The sequence below is a fragment of the Gadus morhua genome, chromosome 12, assembly GCF_902167405.1.
Source record: "Gadus morhua chromosome 12, gadMor3.0, whole genome shotgun sequence".
In the NCBI taxonomy this organism is placed as follows: domain Eukaryota; kingdom Metazoa; phylum Chordata; class Actinopteri; order Gadiformes; family Gadidae; genus Gadus; species Gadus morhua.
The window spans coordinates 22,440,363-22,457,084 of NC_044059.1; the positions used below are offsets into that span (position 1 = coordinate 22,440,363).

At 43.2% G+C, this 16,722-nt stretch overlaps 2 protein-coding genes across 2 annotated transcripts in view; both read left to right on the plus strand.

Moving 5' to 3' along the window:
* Positions 1-14,095, plus strand: part of naaladl2 (N-acetylated alpha-linked acidic dipeptidase like 2) — a 125,214-nt gene extending 111,119 nt beyond the window's left edge. Inside the window, exons 13-15 of the mRNA XM_030371719.1 lie at positions 806-899; positions 8,638-8,836; positions 13,734-14,095. Of these exons, the coding sequence (XP_030227579.1) occupies positions 806-899; positions 8,638-8,836; positions 13,734-13,974 (534 nt within the window). The 3' untranslated portion in view covers positions 13,975-14,095. The remainder of the gene's footprint in view (positions 1-805; positions 900-8,637; positions 8,837-13,733) is intronic.
* A 2,366-nt stretch (positions 14,096-16,461) lies between these two features.
* The window catches only part of si:ch211-51h4.2 (uncharacterized), a 72,609-nt gene continuing 72,348 nt past the window's right edge, over positions 16,462-16,722 (plus strand). Inside the window, exon 1 of the mRNA XM_030372947.1 lies at positions 16,462-16,646. Coding sequence (XP_030228807.1) covers positions 16,502-16,646 — 145 coding nt within the window. The 5' untranslated portion in view covers positions 16,462-16,501. The remainder of the gene's footprint in view (positions 16,647-16,722) is intronic.

A 16,722-nucleotide genomic window follows, 5' to 3' on the forward strand; every position in this document is an offset into this window, starting at 1 on the left:
GATATCATTAGAAAGTTGTTAAGGTTTGAAAATTTGATTTTAGAGTTTGGGCCAAACTCGAGGACTAACTCGAGGACTAATTCCTGTCCTCGATGAATGGATGATCTACCACTTTCACTGGTAGAAAAAACAAAGTTTTGGCGGCGCCGTTAACAAAAATCGAAGACTTACACACAACAGTTGTGTGTAAACTAGAGCTGTCAAGCGATTAAAATATTTAATCGTGATTAATCGCATTAATGTCATAGTTAACTCACGATTAATCACGATTAATCGCAAATTATTTTTCTATGCTAAATATCCCTTGATTTTTTTGTCCCTTAATTCTTCTCATTTTAATTCTCTTATCAACATGGTGAATTGCATCGGCTTGCCTTGTGCAAATGATTTTTTATTGATAACAACATTGGCATATACTGATCAAAACAGGAAGATACAAAAAAAGAGCCTATAGTGCAATTAAACGACTGCTTTGAACAAATGTCATTTGAACATAGCAGTCAGGCTACTGCTTCTTTGTTTTGAGCCAAAGAAAAAAAAAAAAAACTTTTCTTTTTTTTTTAATATAAAATAATTGCGTTAATCGTGCGATAATTTTTTTAACGCCGTTAAATTTGGTTTGCGTTAACGTCGTTAATAACGCGTTTAACTGACAGCTCTAGTGTAAACCAAAGGGCCATTGCTATGGCTTTATTTTGTAACGCCTATGGTTTGATTACATCCTCCTTGCTGCCCTTGTTTGAGTATGTTGTGGTTAGAAACTTAATAAAGCCAACATAATAACAATAACCCTTTTTTTCTGTAGATGACAGCAGAGGCCATTTTCCGGCTGGTGAATGACCCTGTTCTGCCTTTCTACCCGTTGGACGTCGCTCTCGACGTACAGAACAAACTTAAAGGTGAGGCCATGGACACAGATGGAGGATACAGTGAGAATAATATAAAAGGGCAGGTTTTGGAAACCAGAAGTCATATTCATAGTCAAAAAATGGTTTTGACTAAGATTGACTATTCAAGACACCAATATCCAGCAGATGCATACATACAACTGGCCGTGTTATGAGGATGTGATATTGGACAATCAAGCTGAATGTATCCACATTGGTGTATTCACTGATCGTCGTTACGATAGGGGCTGATATGTTTCAGGTGTGAGTGACATGTGAGGTGTTTGTAAATGCTTATGTCTGACCCTGACAAATGCAGCTCAGCCTTTGCAGTTGCTCAGGACTTTTTGTTGGACACTGGTCGGAGCACTGCTGTGTGTGCGTGCGTGTGTGTGTGTGTGTGTGTGTGTTTGTGTGTGTGTGTGTGTGTGTGTGTGTGTGTGTGTGTGTGTGTGTGTGTGTGTGTGTGTGGTTGGCATGCACTTGGTGCATACACATGCACACACTACTGCGGCTGTCCCAAACTTCATGCAGGGGCATAACTCATTGCCATAGCTGGCATCAATCCCTGACCCACACCCACACACATACATAAAAACATAAAATGTTACGCATGCACAGGAACCACAATACCAAACATATGTCCACACACACACACACACACAAAAGTCCATGACATACATCGTTCCACAAAAACATACGCAGACTTGTGACATTCATACAACCATACCAGATAAACAACAATTTGCTACACCATGCACGTGCTCTCAAACACACACACACACACACACACACACACACACACACACACACACACACACACACACACACACACACACACACACACACACACACACAAGCCCATAAGAATGATTGAGGGTGGATTCATTTGTTTGGCTGAGGGTATCGATCTCCCTGCACAGCCCTCATGACTCCCAGCCATGGTGACCTTGGGTCCTGCATTTGTAAAATTCACCTGGAGAGAAGCGGACTCCCCATCGCTCTTCCTTACCCTGGGCCACCTTGGATCCTCACAGCTGCTCATCCGCTTTCCTCTCTGCCCCTGTTGTTGTTGTTGTTGTTGTTGTTGTTGTTGTTGTTGTGTCACTCGTATCAACATCCCCAGATTATGATCTCAATGCCATTTGTAGCATTATAGCAGTCTGTCTCTCTCTCTGTCTCTCTGTCTCTCTCTCGCTCTCTCTCTCTGTATTATATATTCTCGTTTCATTGGCATGGAAAATAATCATTCACATTGCAAGAGCAGTTTACAAATCAGACAAAGAAAAAAGGACAACTTACCATTCTGAAAAAATCAAGGACATCTCCAAGTACAGTTGGACAAAGATTATTTTTGATGTAACAACCTACACAGGCACCGTCGGACGCCGGTAGCCTCCGGCAACTGTGCCGGTATACAGCACTGTTCAAGTCCAAAACCTTGCCACACATGATTGTGTTTTTGTTGCCTTGGATGCCCTCTGCTCATCACCACGGGAGACAAATCGTACTGCTGTTAGTGTGCAATCCTGTGTTTCCCAACAGAAATGGCATTTTGCTTTTATCTGGAGTATTTTTCAAGCCCTTGCAGGTCCAAGGCCTTCCTGACGTATTTTTATAGCTCTCCGGAGGTTAAAGAAGAATTCTGTGTTTTTCCGATCATTTTTGGTGTGAGTGACTAATGCGGACCACGTTTGCTGAATCTGTGTCCAGGGAGTGACAATGCTGGGGCCGTAATCTGTGGAAAAGGGCTGCGATGTCATCCTTTGGGTCAACAACGACCCGCTAATGTGCGTCCTCTAAAAGAGCATGTTGTTGGCACTGAATAGTTCAGGTTATTCTGACATTTTAGAAAGGTTCGTGACAGAGAATTAAAAAAAAAGAAATGTTTACCTTTTTCTTGAACCTTTCCCTTGACCATTCTCTTTATCAGGCGATGCTGGCTGACCATGTATCTGGGACCTGTGTCAGGGATCATTTCTCAGTGGTCAACTATTCTGAGACTGTGTATTCTCATTATTTCACTCTCTGCCACAACCATGTACCCATGTGGAAGTTGTGTCTTCAATCCCATGCTGTCGTTGTATTCAAACTACGGTAAAACCGCAGCAAACCTGATCATGTGTCCGGTGTTGGGTAGGGCGTTGTGTTCCCACTGGATAAAAGCAAAAATCTTAAATGTATTTTCTGATGTTAATTATTCAGCAGTATTTGTAATTTTGTAATGTAAAAGCAGTTCAAGTGTATTACTTGCATTATTAAACTGTCTTGAGGATGTGTACATTTCTCCCGTTTTCTCACCGATTTCCTGAACTGTTTCTCCCATTGGGTGGGAGATTCTTTCTTTCCACATTGTGAGCCAAAATAGTCGTATTCAGTCCCCTTAATCAAGCCATGCACCGATGTTCTCCTGAATATTAATATGACCTTTAAAAGAGCATGCGGAAGCCGGTGAATATCTGATGAATGCAAAGTGACGCGTTCACCCTCCCTCCGTGTGCAAGTGAAATGTGAAGGAGGTGGTTTATTAATGCTATGGCTTCCATCCACTCAAAAAGAGCTCCTCTCCCAGCAGGTCATTGAGGGGGGGGGCCTTCTTCAGTTCTATTGAAGAAGGCAGTGAGGCTATACCCACGAATATGGTCAACTAGTCTCCCTAATCATACTTGCAGAAGTCGTGCTATTACTAGTAGGACTTCTAGTCCCGAGATGAATGATGGACTACTAGTGACTCACTTATCATATTCAGTTAAATGTATGTTCTACCGGGAACTAGGAAGCCTGGGATGCATTGTGATGGAATCTGGATAGTCTCTTAGTCTTTGATTTATGTATCTACCGATCCAACTGAATAAATAGTTGGCATATATGTGTCTCTATAATGCCATGGCCATACACTTAACCCTCAGAGCTGAAAGATCAGCTGTTGCGCACAGATATACACACACACACACAGACACACACACACACACACACACACACACACACACACACACACACACACACACATATACACACACAGCTACACATACACGTGCACACACACATATGTATGACATCTTAACAATGAAATCTGTGTGTATTGGACAGGCACAAAGGCTTGTGTGCACCCAAACCATGCATGTAGTTATGAGGCTGAGGGAGAGAGAGGGAGAGAAAGAGAGAGAGGGAGAGCGAGAGGGACGGACGAGGGGCTAGAGCTAGACGCGCCCTCCCTCACATACAGGGACATACTGTACCTATTTCGACGCAGGGTGGCGTTGTAGATAGATTCCTCCCTTGTTGTTTTTTAGTTCCGTTCCCCCATGCTCCGTCTATGCATGCAAGAAGCCCCCCGACCCCCAGGCATTAACGTCTGGATGGAGTGGTTAGCCGCCCAGCCGGCTGAGACTAATGGACAGATTATGACCTGTGAGAAGGGAAAGCGAGAGCAAAGCGAGGGAGAGAGTAAGGTCTGGCGCGAGATGAAGTGAGAGGGAAGGAATGAGAGATGAAGGATTATCACACCTGCCTCCTCCCCTAGCTTGTCACTTTGTCTCTCCCACGTGGTCTCCCTTTCACCTCTTATCACTCCCCCTCCAACCTCCGCGTGCACAATCCTCCCTCTCTGATGTATGATTTTAGAAGCCATGTGCTTCAGTTTAGGTTTATGGGATGACTTTCCTTGGGCACAGCCATCCGATAATATCTCCATTCACACCTCAACTCTTGTCTGTGTTTGTGTGTGAACGTGGTGGGTGGGTGGGTGGGTGTGCATGTCTTTGTGTGTGTTTGTGTGTATTTGTGTGCGTGTCTATATGTGTGGATGTCCTCCAGTGTTTTCCAGTGTATTATTTTCAAACACAGCAGTATTCAAAACATCCAGTCATAAAGAGAACCCAGATTGAACAAGCAGAACTAATCGCATCCTTTGCATTTTTCACTCTAAACATGCCCTTGGTTCAGTCTGAACCCAGCAAGCCTCTTCATTAAACCAGCCCTGGCACTAAGTGGCAAGACTGCCTTTGTTTGTCAATGAGGAAATCAAAGAGCAGCAAAAAACAGACCTGCCTCTGGAAATTAACTGAATGTTGCTGAGAATATCAAAAGGAGGATTGTGTGTATGCACACCTTCCAGTATTTATAGTACAGGCTTGTACCTTGTGTATTTATATATTTATATGTTTCAAAAGAACTAACTTTAATATGATAGATCTATTTGCAGTTCCAACCGGCTAGCTGCTTGGAGGAGCTTTTAATGTCGATGTCATACTTAAGACAAAGTGCTTAAACCCAGGACATACAATTCTACATCTTATTCTAAGTCAGCCAGTCTTCACAAAAATATTGTCGCCCCCTTTCCCTCATCTCCATCAACTGTGGGACGATTTTGTCCCGTGAGCCTTCACACTACACGTTACCACGGCCCAATACAAAGGCAATTGGGTGCCGTGCCTTGCATAGTCAATAGTGTCCAATGGGGCCTTACCACAAGTTTAACACTAGATCATGAGACTTGTTGACAGCCAGACTGTGTGTCTGTGTGTCTGTGTGTCTGTGTGTGTGTGTGTGTGTGTGTGTGTGTGTGTGTGTGTGTGTGTGTGTGTGTGTGTGTGTGTGTGTGTGTGCGTGTGTGCGTGCGTGTGTCTGGGGAGGGAAGTATAGAGACGAGACAATGGTGCTTGTTTAAGCTTATGAAATCATGGCTAGCCATTCTGACTCAGTTTGGGTCGACTTAGTTCAGGAGGTAGAGCGGGTAACCGGAGGGTTGCGTGTTTGTTTCCCGGCTCTCCCCCTAGCTGATCGTTGAGGTGTCCCTGAGCAAGAGACCTAACCTTAACTGCTCCCGACGAGCTGGCTGCCGCCTTGCATGGTTGACTCACTTAAATGTAAATGTAAATGTATTCTTACTTTGCCTTGCATACAATATTTATGTACAGTATGTTCATGCATTTAATCTAAATCTATATATGTAGATTTAAATTATGGTTGGCTGATCACCCCATTATGAGGGCATAAGTTTGGAAAAGGGAAAAACATAATTAAATTTGAAGCAATCTCAAAAAAAAAAAAAAAAAAATATATATATATATATATATATATATATATATATATATATATATATATATATATATATATATATATATATATATATATATATATACACATCGGGTTGATTTTTGAGATTGGTTCAAGGTCTGTTCATTAGTACAAGGCTCACTCAGAACGTATGTAGTTATGCAAGTCCCCCCTCTAAATCATTAATCTAGAACCATCCCATAATAATATGTAGCTAGCTACCTCTGATTACGCTGATTCAAAGGAGCAAAGGTAGAAAAAAAGAGTGAATATTTGCATTACAAAAGTATGTAGTTCATCACTGATTTATGTCCGTAAAAACCTCCCGATCATGAACCACAAACAATTGACCGGAGCACTTTAAATGTGTAAGCACAGACAAATGCCCCCATGATGAACCAAAACCCACAAAACACATACACAAGGGGGGCCACACGCACTCACACACAGGCAGAGAGAAAATATATACTTAGAGACCCAGCATGCCTTCAACCGCCCACAGCCTCGTGCGTACGCACACACACACACACACATCATGCAAGTGCACGCACACCAACGTGCACAGACACACGCACACAAACTCACACGCCTGCGCCAAGCACAGACACCCATACGTCCCCAAGTGTCAAAAGCAGTGATGGATTACAACAATCAAACAATATTTCATGAGTCCCAGATGGTTGAGAGGAGCCAAAGCCATTTAACTTTGTAGAAAAGAACGGCTCTCTTTGTCTATTTCTGTCCCCGCTTTCCTCCTCTTTCTCTCCGCACTGCTCTCCCGTCTCTGATGACTCACACAGTTCCCATCCCACCGTGTCACACTCTGTCACCTTAATGTCCCCGCTGTTACATACACATGCTCACACACACACACACACACACACACACACACACACACACACACACACACACACACACACACACACACACACACACACACACACACACACACACACACACACACACATTCACACACATGCTTGAAGCATCTTGAACTGACTAACAAATACAAGCCTAATTCTAAATGAGAAAGATTGAATGTAGGCCACATTTTGCCAGATTAATTTTCTTTGGATTTCTATGTTTTAAACAAATATTATATGTCAGGATGAAAGAAAGCATACTCCAGACGATCGTCATCCAATACCCCTGAGCTGCAGGATTCTCAAGATACTTGTTTGTACCTTTAATGTTTGCCTTTGGTTTGCATGGTTGGTTTCAAATTTAAATATAGGTGATGAGCAGGGGGATTTCAGTTGTAAAGGCTCCAGGGGAGACGCACATTCAGCAATTATTTATTTGCAAACATCTTGCTGTTTTAAACCAGCAAAACCTGTGTCAGAATCCAACTTATCATAGCCCAGTACAACTGTCTGTGTGTGAGCACGGACTGGGCCGTTATAATGTATCCCATTGGAACAGACATTTAATCTTTTTATGACTTACTTCAACATACTTTGTGTTCAATGGAATTTCTTTTTTTTATGTGTATTGAAATCAAGTCCAACGTTGAATACAAATAGCTATCTCACTATCGCTCGCTATTCTTTTCACTATAAGCCAGACGTGATGGAATAACATCATTGGCTTCTCATGCTACTTTGCAGAAGTTGTGGCACCGTTAAAATGCAATCAAGTGCTCATAGTCCCAATCAATGAGGTGAGAGAGAGAGAGAGAGAGAGAGAGAGAGAGAGAGAGAGAGAGAGAGAGAGGGAGAGAGGGAGAGAGAGAGAGAGAGAGAGAGAGAGAGAGAGAGAGAGAGAGAGAGAGAGAGAGAGAGAGAGAGAGAGAGAGAGAGAGAGAGCGCTTGCGTTGGTTATGTGCAAATCACCCTGCTACTTCCAAATGGAGGAGAATGTGTTGTGATTTTGTCTTTCAGGGAAGTAATGGTGAATAAATGAATCAAATATGATGCTTTCAGAAAGTGAAATAGATGCATGCATTTAAGTCAGAAAGTTTTACGTTGGGGCGTAAACATTGTGTATGTTTTCAAGCTTGTTCTTTCTGGAAAACGTATATAAAGTGGTCCTGTGAATAATGTTTAAATTCTGCTTTACTATTAACTAGGTTTACACATACAACACTGCATGATTATAACTATATTATGTAAATACAAACAATCAACTGACCTGCATTTAAGTGAGTTTGTCAAATAACACATGCTATTTCCTTAATGTGCAGTGGAGAAAGGACCAGTAGAGGAGAAGGTCATTTTAATTAACTTTAGGAACACTTGTGAGAGTGTGAAGACCATAGTGAAAGGAAAGGGAAGAAAGGTAGCGATTTCAGTCCGTGGTTGGAATAGATGAGGTCGGCCAAGAGGGAAAGCGAAAAGGGAGGTGGATGCAGTGTTGAAGGACTCAACATAGGGGGTGGAGTTGGGCTAAGAGATGAATAAGACAAATGTCTCCTCCCCCTCTCTGTTTCTCAACCTGAGCCAGCCACATGTAGTAGCCAGAAATAACTTCCTTACACCAAGAGTTTTTGCAAGATGCTCGGTGCCATAAACACACGGTCTGTTGCATGTTGATCTAAACGTGACCATTTCTGAATGTTTTCTTCTCTTAACTCTTCTCTGTGCGTGCGTGTGTGCGTGTGTGTGTGTGTGTGTGTGTGTGTGCGTGTGTGTGTGTGTGTGTGTGTGTGTGTGTGTGTGTGTGTGTGTGTGTGTGTGTGTGTGTGTGCGTGCAGCGGTCAGCATGCCACCCCCTGCCCTGCTGTCCTGGGCCACCTCTCTGCGGGACAGGGCCGCCTTCCTCCAGTCTGAAACCATGAGGCCGGCCAACGACCCCAAAGAGCGGGAGCCGTCCCACGTGCGCATGCTCAACGACGTGCTCCGCGACCTGGAGAAGAGCTTCGTGGTGCCGCACGCCCCCCCCGGAGTCTACAGGTAACCACTCCAGCTGCCTGCCCGCGGAGGGCACCATCAGCCCAAAAGTGTGCTGGTTGTGGGCATGTTTAGATGGAGACGAGAGAACAACACACAATACGTTCATCCCGGATTTCCTGCAAGATCTGAAGGTTAAACTGAGTGGAAGGATTTCGATTATTCCCCTGGGGTGGGTTTGTTGGTCAGTGTGTGTGTGTTTGTGAGCATGAATGTGTGTACGTGTGTGTGTGTGTCTGTGTGTGTGTCTGTGTGTCTGTGTGTTTGAGTGAGTTTGTGTGTGTGAGTGAAGGAGATTGACTGTTGTCTCACGCACAAGACTAAACCAACACACACACTGCAAATGTGCTGTGTGCGTGTGTGTGTTGTGTCAGGACAGCCATTCTTCGTTATAGTGAGCCCACTCCGCCAACTCTAACACTGCCAACTTCCACATCCTCATCTGCTATTTAGCTTTTGTCCCAGTTACTAGATTGCGCGAGAATGAATGGGTTCCTGTTTCTGCGTTATTCACAGTTTATGGTGGTAATAGACATGTTAATTGTGCTCGACTGCCATTAGCAGCCAAGCTAAAATTAGCTGCTCCATCATGCTCAGAAAGCATTACCGCCTAATGGCCCTCGTTTATAAAGTATGTTAGCATTTCCTCACCGTAGAGGGACAATTACAACAGGGACGATTGATAGCTGTAGAAAGTGTTTACATCTGACATGTATTTTTGTGTTTCCAGGGTCACTAGGGCATAGACTACAAGTCTAACTACTTCAATAGGTCTATATTTGACGTTTATATGTAAACACTGCATGTAGCTATAGCCAAAGTTCAATCATTAGGGATTTTCGAGGGATTTGTTGTTTTCCTTCTATCAACGAAGGAGGGCAGCGCTACATGTAGCCTACATGTAACCTACATGTAGCCTACATGGCTCTCATAGGGGACTTGTCATGAATACGGGATCCATCATCAGGATAACCACGCTTTCTCAGCTGGCCGCCACACAGTCCTTAGGTCAACACCCGCCTGACCCTGTCCGTTCTGACAGAGAATGTATGTCCATACGCGGTGGCCAAGCGCGGGAGCCTACAGAGGACTCTCTGTAGGCTCTCTGTATGTCTGTAGGCCTATGTCAATTTCCTCAACAAGCATTCATCCTATGGATGTGTTGCTGAGGACCAAAGGAACTGCAGTGTCCAGTGTGAACTTGTTTGGACGCGCAGATCTACTTGGAAAAATGCGAGGGCATGCGGCCACAATTGCACCCTTTGCCCAAGACGGCCATTCATCCCCCGAGCGCAGCTCATTCATTCAAACCAACCATGGGTGAATAAATGAGCTGATGCCTGACATCAGCATCACCCCACTGCCCACAGTCGATCGCCACGGCCAGCAGGTGCATCAATCTAACAAATTAAATTGCAATAGCTTCAAAGAAATGCTTGCACCTAACCCGTACGGCATTTTCTCCAGATCCGCAGGGCTTACGGGAGACCTATTGGAATCCGTCCACACTTCAGATTAAGAGGCAATTTCAAATTTCCAATTTCCCATGCCTGCTTGGCTCCCCTCCCCAGTGTTCGCAGTAACCCCACCCAGAAGGTGACCAGGGAGGAACGGTTGATTTTTGGCCTTCCTGTTCTACATCAGACCAGTAGCAAGCATCAATGTTTTCCCTTTAAACTTTTTCCTTCACTGCAACGGTCATGGCACCAAGCGTATCTGGCCATTATCTTCTAGAGATATCAGGGAATGTTTAGAAATAACCCGCCCCAGTGGTAGGCCCGGTGCTATCGGGGGGAATGAGGGAGCCTGGCTTGCCCTCTGACACCCCCTTGCCCAGTCACAGTAAGCCGGCCCAATTCAGACGGGTCCGTACTAGGGCTTTGACTCCGAACTTCGTTATTCAAATATAATTTGAATATCAAAAAATAAATCAAAATTCAAACTAATTTATTAGAAACCTAATTAACCATTGGAACACGCAAGTCCGGTAACCATAGCAACGCCGGTAAACAAACCTCGCGAAGCCCAATCCAGGCCTTACTGAAGGCATTTAAATGTCAAAATATTATTAATACATATTCGAATATATTTGAATATTAATATTAATAAACAAACGAACTTCGAATATAATTTTTGGGCATAAGTCAAAGCACTAGTCCGTACGCGCGTTGTCTGGGGTTCCTTCTCGCCGACTTGGACTTTAGTATCACCAGTGTAACGCTGACTGTAATGAGCGTTCCTAATGACAGTCAGTGTAGTGAATGCAGTTGTCTGTTGCCTAAACTTGTAACGCGGGACTTCACTCGCGTGATGAGTGGAGTATGTCGATATGCACGTAATCGTAACAGTAGATACAATGTTATAAAGTTGAGCAAAAACAGAGACAAACATTTGCAGTGAAATATTTTGGTCGGTCCTCAGAGATCCGTAGGCCGCCAATCAACACTGCTCCGCAGATGGGTCTGCCCAGTGGTGCCACATCTGTTTGGGATCAAATGGGACCAATGTAAGCCTAATTGCCTCATTTTCTTCCGTAAGGGTAACTTCTGGTATAGAAAAAATGATTTGTCTTCAGCTCGGCGCCAGTGGAGCTCACTAGATTGTGCTAAATATCATTAGAATATCCTCTGTGCTGGATCTCTCTGACAGCTTCTCATGGATCCAGTCTCTCTCTCAGTCTCTGAGCAGCTAGGATAGCCTACATACAAGTGATGGGCATCCCGTTTATCATAAGATGAATCCAGTGGTCCATCTACAACATTTAAATAATTAGAATAACGCAGTTCTTGACATGAAGCTTCGCTCCAACAAATAAAACAGTATATTATTTCCGTCAGGCACACTGGTAACTAATGGCACTATAAGGTTCAACAATGCATGGCCATTGGACCTCCGTCGAGGGTGTCTTTTGATTTGTGTATATTGTTGTAACTATCACCAAATTTATTAAAATGAGTACATGAGTTGGGCAACTCATTTTTACAATTACATCAATACAACCTTAAGTATCAACACAGAAGATAGACAAGATGCTGATTTTCTGCCCAAAACACATGTCAATCTCAAGTCAAATGTTCCACAAGGCTGTCGATCTTCGGGCTGCTCAACTTTGCATCATTGACCTGACCTGCACAACATGCTATCTCGAGCTGAAGGCTGACGCTCCGACCTAATTTCGGGTCCGTATTTTGCTACTTGCCCACTGCACCGTCCGTCAACGGATGACGGAAGGCGTGGCTGACGGATGGGGGAGTAGTCTTTGCAGAGGCATCCGTCATTAAGCCCGAGCATACGCGATCCGATTGGATGACGGATCCGTCACTGCCTGAAAAGTTGAACATTTTTCAACTTATTGACGGATCCAACGGAGCGGATGGATCCACAATGCATTGCGGCTCTGCCCCATTCAAAGTCAATGGGATCCGTCAACGGACGGATGCAGTGGGCAAGAGGTGTTATTGCCTCCAATCTCCATTCGAACTTCATGGATCCATCTTCCTATGATGAATAATTTGATGGTGTCTAATTGCCAAATGTTGTTAAATCAATATATTGTACTAGAACTTGGATACTGGCAAACCCCTGATTGAAATATATTCATATTCAGTAATTCAGAGTTAATTTTCTGAGACACATAGACTCTTGTGTGCACACACAAACAAACACGTGCATTTACACACACACACACGCACACACACACGTACTCTAAACCCCTCTGTTAACACACACATGTGTGTTAACAGCTTTAAATGTGTCACCACACAGTCATGATAGTAGTGGATGGACGTGCAGTCATATCATTAATCCTGTAAACACCATTGTTATATGTTCAGATGGCTGTGGCCATTGAAAAAACAACAGAGCCCACCTCCTTGCCTACGATGTACGATCTCACCCCACTGTACTGACTGTAGTGCAGTACATATAGACACATAAACACTGCTGCGGCAGGGTCTTTGAGAGGAAGGTCTTGACCTATTTTACAGCCCCGCCTGCACAGGTGAAGGTTGCAGTGCAGTCCCCGCAGGGCAGCATGGTAGCAGATGAAGAATCACTCTATTTACTCCCTAAGACGCCCCGTTCAGCCACTTTAACAGAAATCAATGGTCTTTGTCAAGAAGTCCCTGAGATGAAGAACGCACCTCGGGTCCTACAGTTGTGACCTACAAATGACTGCTCTGCCACGCGAAACGCACATGCTCGTGTGTGTGTTTGTGTGTGTGTGTGTGTGTGTGTGTGTGTGTGTGTGTGTGTTTGTGTGTGTGTATTTTTTCCTGTGTGTGTGTGTTTTGTTATACAGATTACTTTTTGAATTTGTCGTTTCGCAAGTGCGTGTGTGTGTGCTGGACTGTATGTGGTGGCACTGAAATGAAGGTAAAAGGATAGCCCAGACTTTTTGGGAGCAATAATTCACGCACTGCACTTTATGCTTCTGCGGACTGTCTGTGACAGAAGATAAAACAGAGGACAAAACTATTCTTTTCATTTTCTATTCGGGCGTCCTTGTTTTCGGTGCTGCTATTGACCCTGCCTTGCCACTATGAGTAATGTGGCCCATGAATCTCCTCTTCAATGGCTGTCCATTACCAATCCGTCAGTGCGTTTTGTTGTTATTCTAACATGAAATATTTATCCAACCTAATGCCCCAACGTACACACTGCATGTAGCTATAGCCAAAGTTCAATCAGGAGGGATTTTCGAGGGATTTGTTGTTTTCCCTCTATCAACGAAGGCGCTCAAAACTGATAACACACTCGGTTACCAGTTTTGCTTTTCTGCTTTACATTTGTGCCTTTTTATTTAGTCTGTGTACAGTGTTAAGAAGAAGAGTGGAATCGCTTTTTGTTGCCACCCGAAACTAAAGCTGCTGTTTATTCCCTCTACGTTTCCGTCCTATAGGAACCTCTTATACAGCCTTCCTGGGAAGACGCCCCAGTTCTCCACGCTCAGGTTCCCCCAGGAGGACGCCGGCCCCGCTGAGGAGACACAGAGGAGAGCGGCTGTTCCTGCTCCTTCGCAACACGGAGCCTGCGACAACCAATCGCTGTCTCTCATTCTGGCCGCCGTTCGGTCGGCCGAGATGCTGGTTTGCTTCGGCCTCGGGCTGTTTGACGATAACAACACTGGGGACGGCAAATGACGGCACGGCAAATAACGGCACGGCCTTTGGTTTATTCTTGACAAAATGTCTTTCAAAGAATAATAATGAAACCCGGAAACAATTGGATGGATCATCCGTACAGCCCCTAGATTAATATAGGACTAAATGATTAATATGTTGAAACATTAGATAATTTTACCATGGGAACTGCAACGTGACCCCTAAACCACTAAGGCAGCCCTGCTATTTCTGATAATCCCAAAAAACAGACGTACTGTGTTTCTGACGCCTTTTTTGCAGCGGGAAGAGAAGGCTACATATAGAGCATTCGGTAATCAGGACAAAGGAGAAAAGTGATCCTTTCGTTGCTTGAGTAGGCATAAAGCGAGGTGAAGACACAAGTGAGGAAGAATTTAAATTCTGTTTACACAGGCGAATTGGTAAGCATTGCATTACATTACACGCCACAGCCCCAGCTGGCTCCATTTTATTATTTCTTCCGCACTGTTGGGCAATTTCTCCCTCTTCATTTCCACTTATATCTCTCTCTTACCTCCACCATCTCATGCTGGATTTGTATTTGTCCTGCTGCATGTCTGGCTTTGTGTTTGCGCTTGTGAAGGCAGCTTTATTCATCACACCCCAATACAAAACGCCCCTACCCCTCATTTGCTCCGTTTTTATTGTGATTCTGTGGGGGATATAATCAGTGGTTTTCCTTTTCTGCAGAATCACGATAAGCTTCACTTATCGTCCCTTCGAATGAGAATAGCTTGTTTTTTTTAAGTATTTATTTTAACTGATGTGTTATTATCTTTGTTGAATGACCAAAAGCAACTAATTTCCTTTGGAACGTGTGTGAACGAGTGGTTTCGGTTCACTGTGATTAAAACTGATGTAATAGATTTTCTTCAAGAATGAAATGTAATGGTTTGCACTGAAGCGGCCTCTGTGATTCCTTCAAATCAGATTTCAATAGGTGGACAATTCTTCAGCACTATCAAATAATTGTCACTTTTCAGACATCATTTATGGCTTATTTTAATCCTTTTGATAGTGAATGTTTTGATATTCAACAAGACCGAAATGGAGGTCCCCTAATTTGACGTACCTTGGTTCAACCATCCAAAACATAAATGTAAACCACACCAAATAATGTGTACAGTGTGTCATGGTTACGGAATTTTACTCTTACATGGCCACCAACTCCGAAAGGTAGTATATAGATGTAGTTGTATAGACCTTTTTTCACACTTTTTACTTTTCAAAAGTGTGAAGGAGAGAATGTTGTTAGTAAAGACATTGCGTGTTTTTATAATACTTTGCATGGCAGTCAATTTTTTAAGGCATCAAACCAATTGTACAGTATCCCCTTATTGTATGAATGTATTTATTGCCTTAACATAAACGTCATTCTTCGCGTTGTCAATAATCATTTCAAGGTGATTTTTAATCCCATTGTCTATAGTTAATAGTATCATGTTTTTTTTCTTACCTATTACATTAATAGTAGTAGTAGTTAGTAGTATAGTATTAACTGTGTTTCAATCTTAAGCAAACATAAGATTAATTTGTGTAACAGGTGTAGCTTGAATTAACATTCTGAGACAGAAAGCTGTTGAAGGATGTTGAAAAGCCCGACTAAATGAAATTTTGCATATGTTGCGTGCCTTTCTTAGAATAATGTTAGCAATACAAGCATGTAGAAAAGAATAGTAAGGATGTGCACTTCAATCACAAACCACCATTGCATTACCCATCACAACATTGTAAGTAGCACCATAACAAGACAATCAATGTACATTACTGCGAAGCGATTGTTTGAGCAAAACATGTTGTGTGGGTTAAAGGCTAGCAAAAGGGTGTCACATTTCCTATATTTTCTTTAAAACCATACTTTATTTATTAAATCATTAAAATTGACCCTCACTAACCTCCATCATAGACCGTGCCATTAGAACTGTGACGTACAATAGCTATTATTGTCGGCTCATATTATTTAGGTTTTAGGCTATTTTGCTTATGGTGGTTTGTTGATATTACAAACAAACCATGTGACTCAAGTCACCCTATATTTGATAGATGTGTGACCTCTATGTCAGCGCACAAGGTCATACTCAGAAAATAAAGAATGAGAAAAATAGGACATTATACAACCTTTAAGATGGTCCTAGGAAGACAGAGTGCCTCTGTCGTCCACTAGTTCACACCAATAAAACAGAATATTGTGGGATTGATCATTTGTACTTCAAACTCAATCCATAAACATTGTCAGCTGGACTAACGTGATAGTTATTATAGCCCACATTCACCAGCCTCCACTTACTGCACCTTTTAATGAGCCATCCTTCACCTTTGTATTTGTAGAAACTTGAAACATGATGCTTTTTACAATTCTGTCAAATAAATTACGGTTTTTCAAGTGTTTTTTGTTCGGCCTGCTTTATCGTGTAATACTATGCGCTCAGTGTTCATGCATCCTCCTGCGGATGCGCGCGCCGCGACCGTGGAACAACATCGCGGCGCGTTCACGTGCCGTCGCAATTTGCGTGTAGGGGGAGTGGAAATGATGGCGACTGATGCATCGGAGATAATGATCCAAACAAACCCCAGTCCCGTCCCCGACAACAGTTTCACCACAATGTCTCTTAAAATGACCCGGAAAAACCAGCATAGTCCCTGGAAATTGAGACTTATTTACCTGCAGTGCTGTGAGTACCAACGACACGCGGAACACTGTTATATCTCCCGGCTGTCAGTGTCTTCAACTCGAAGACAGTTTTCGCA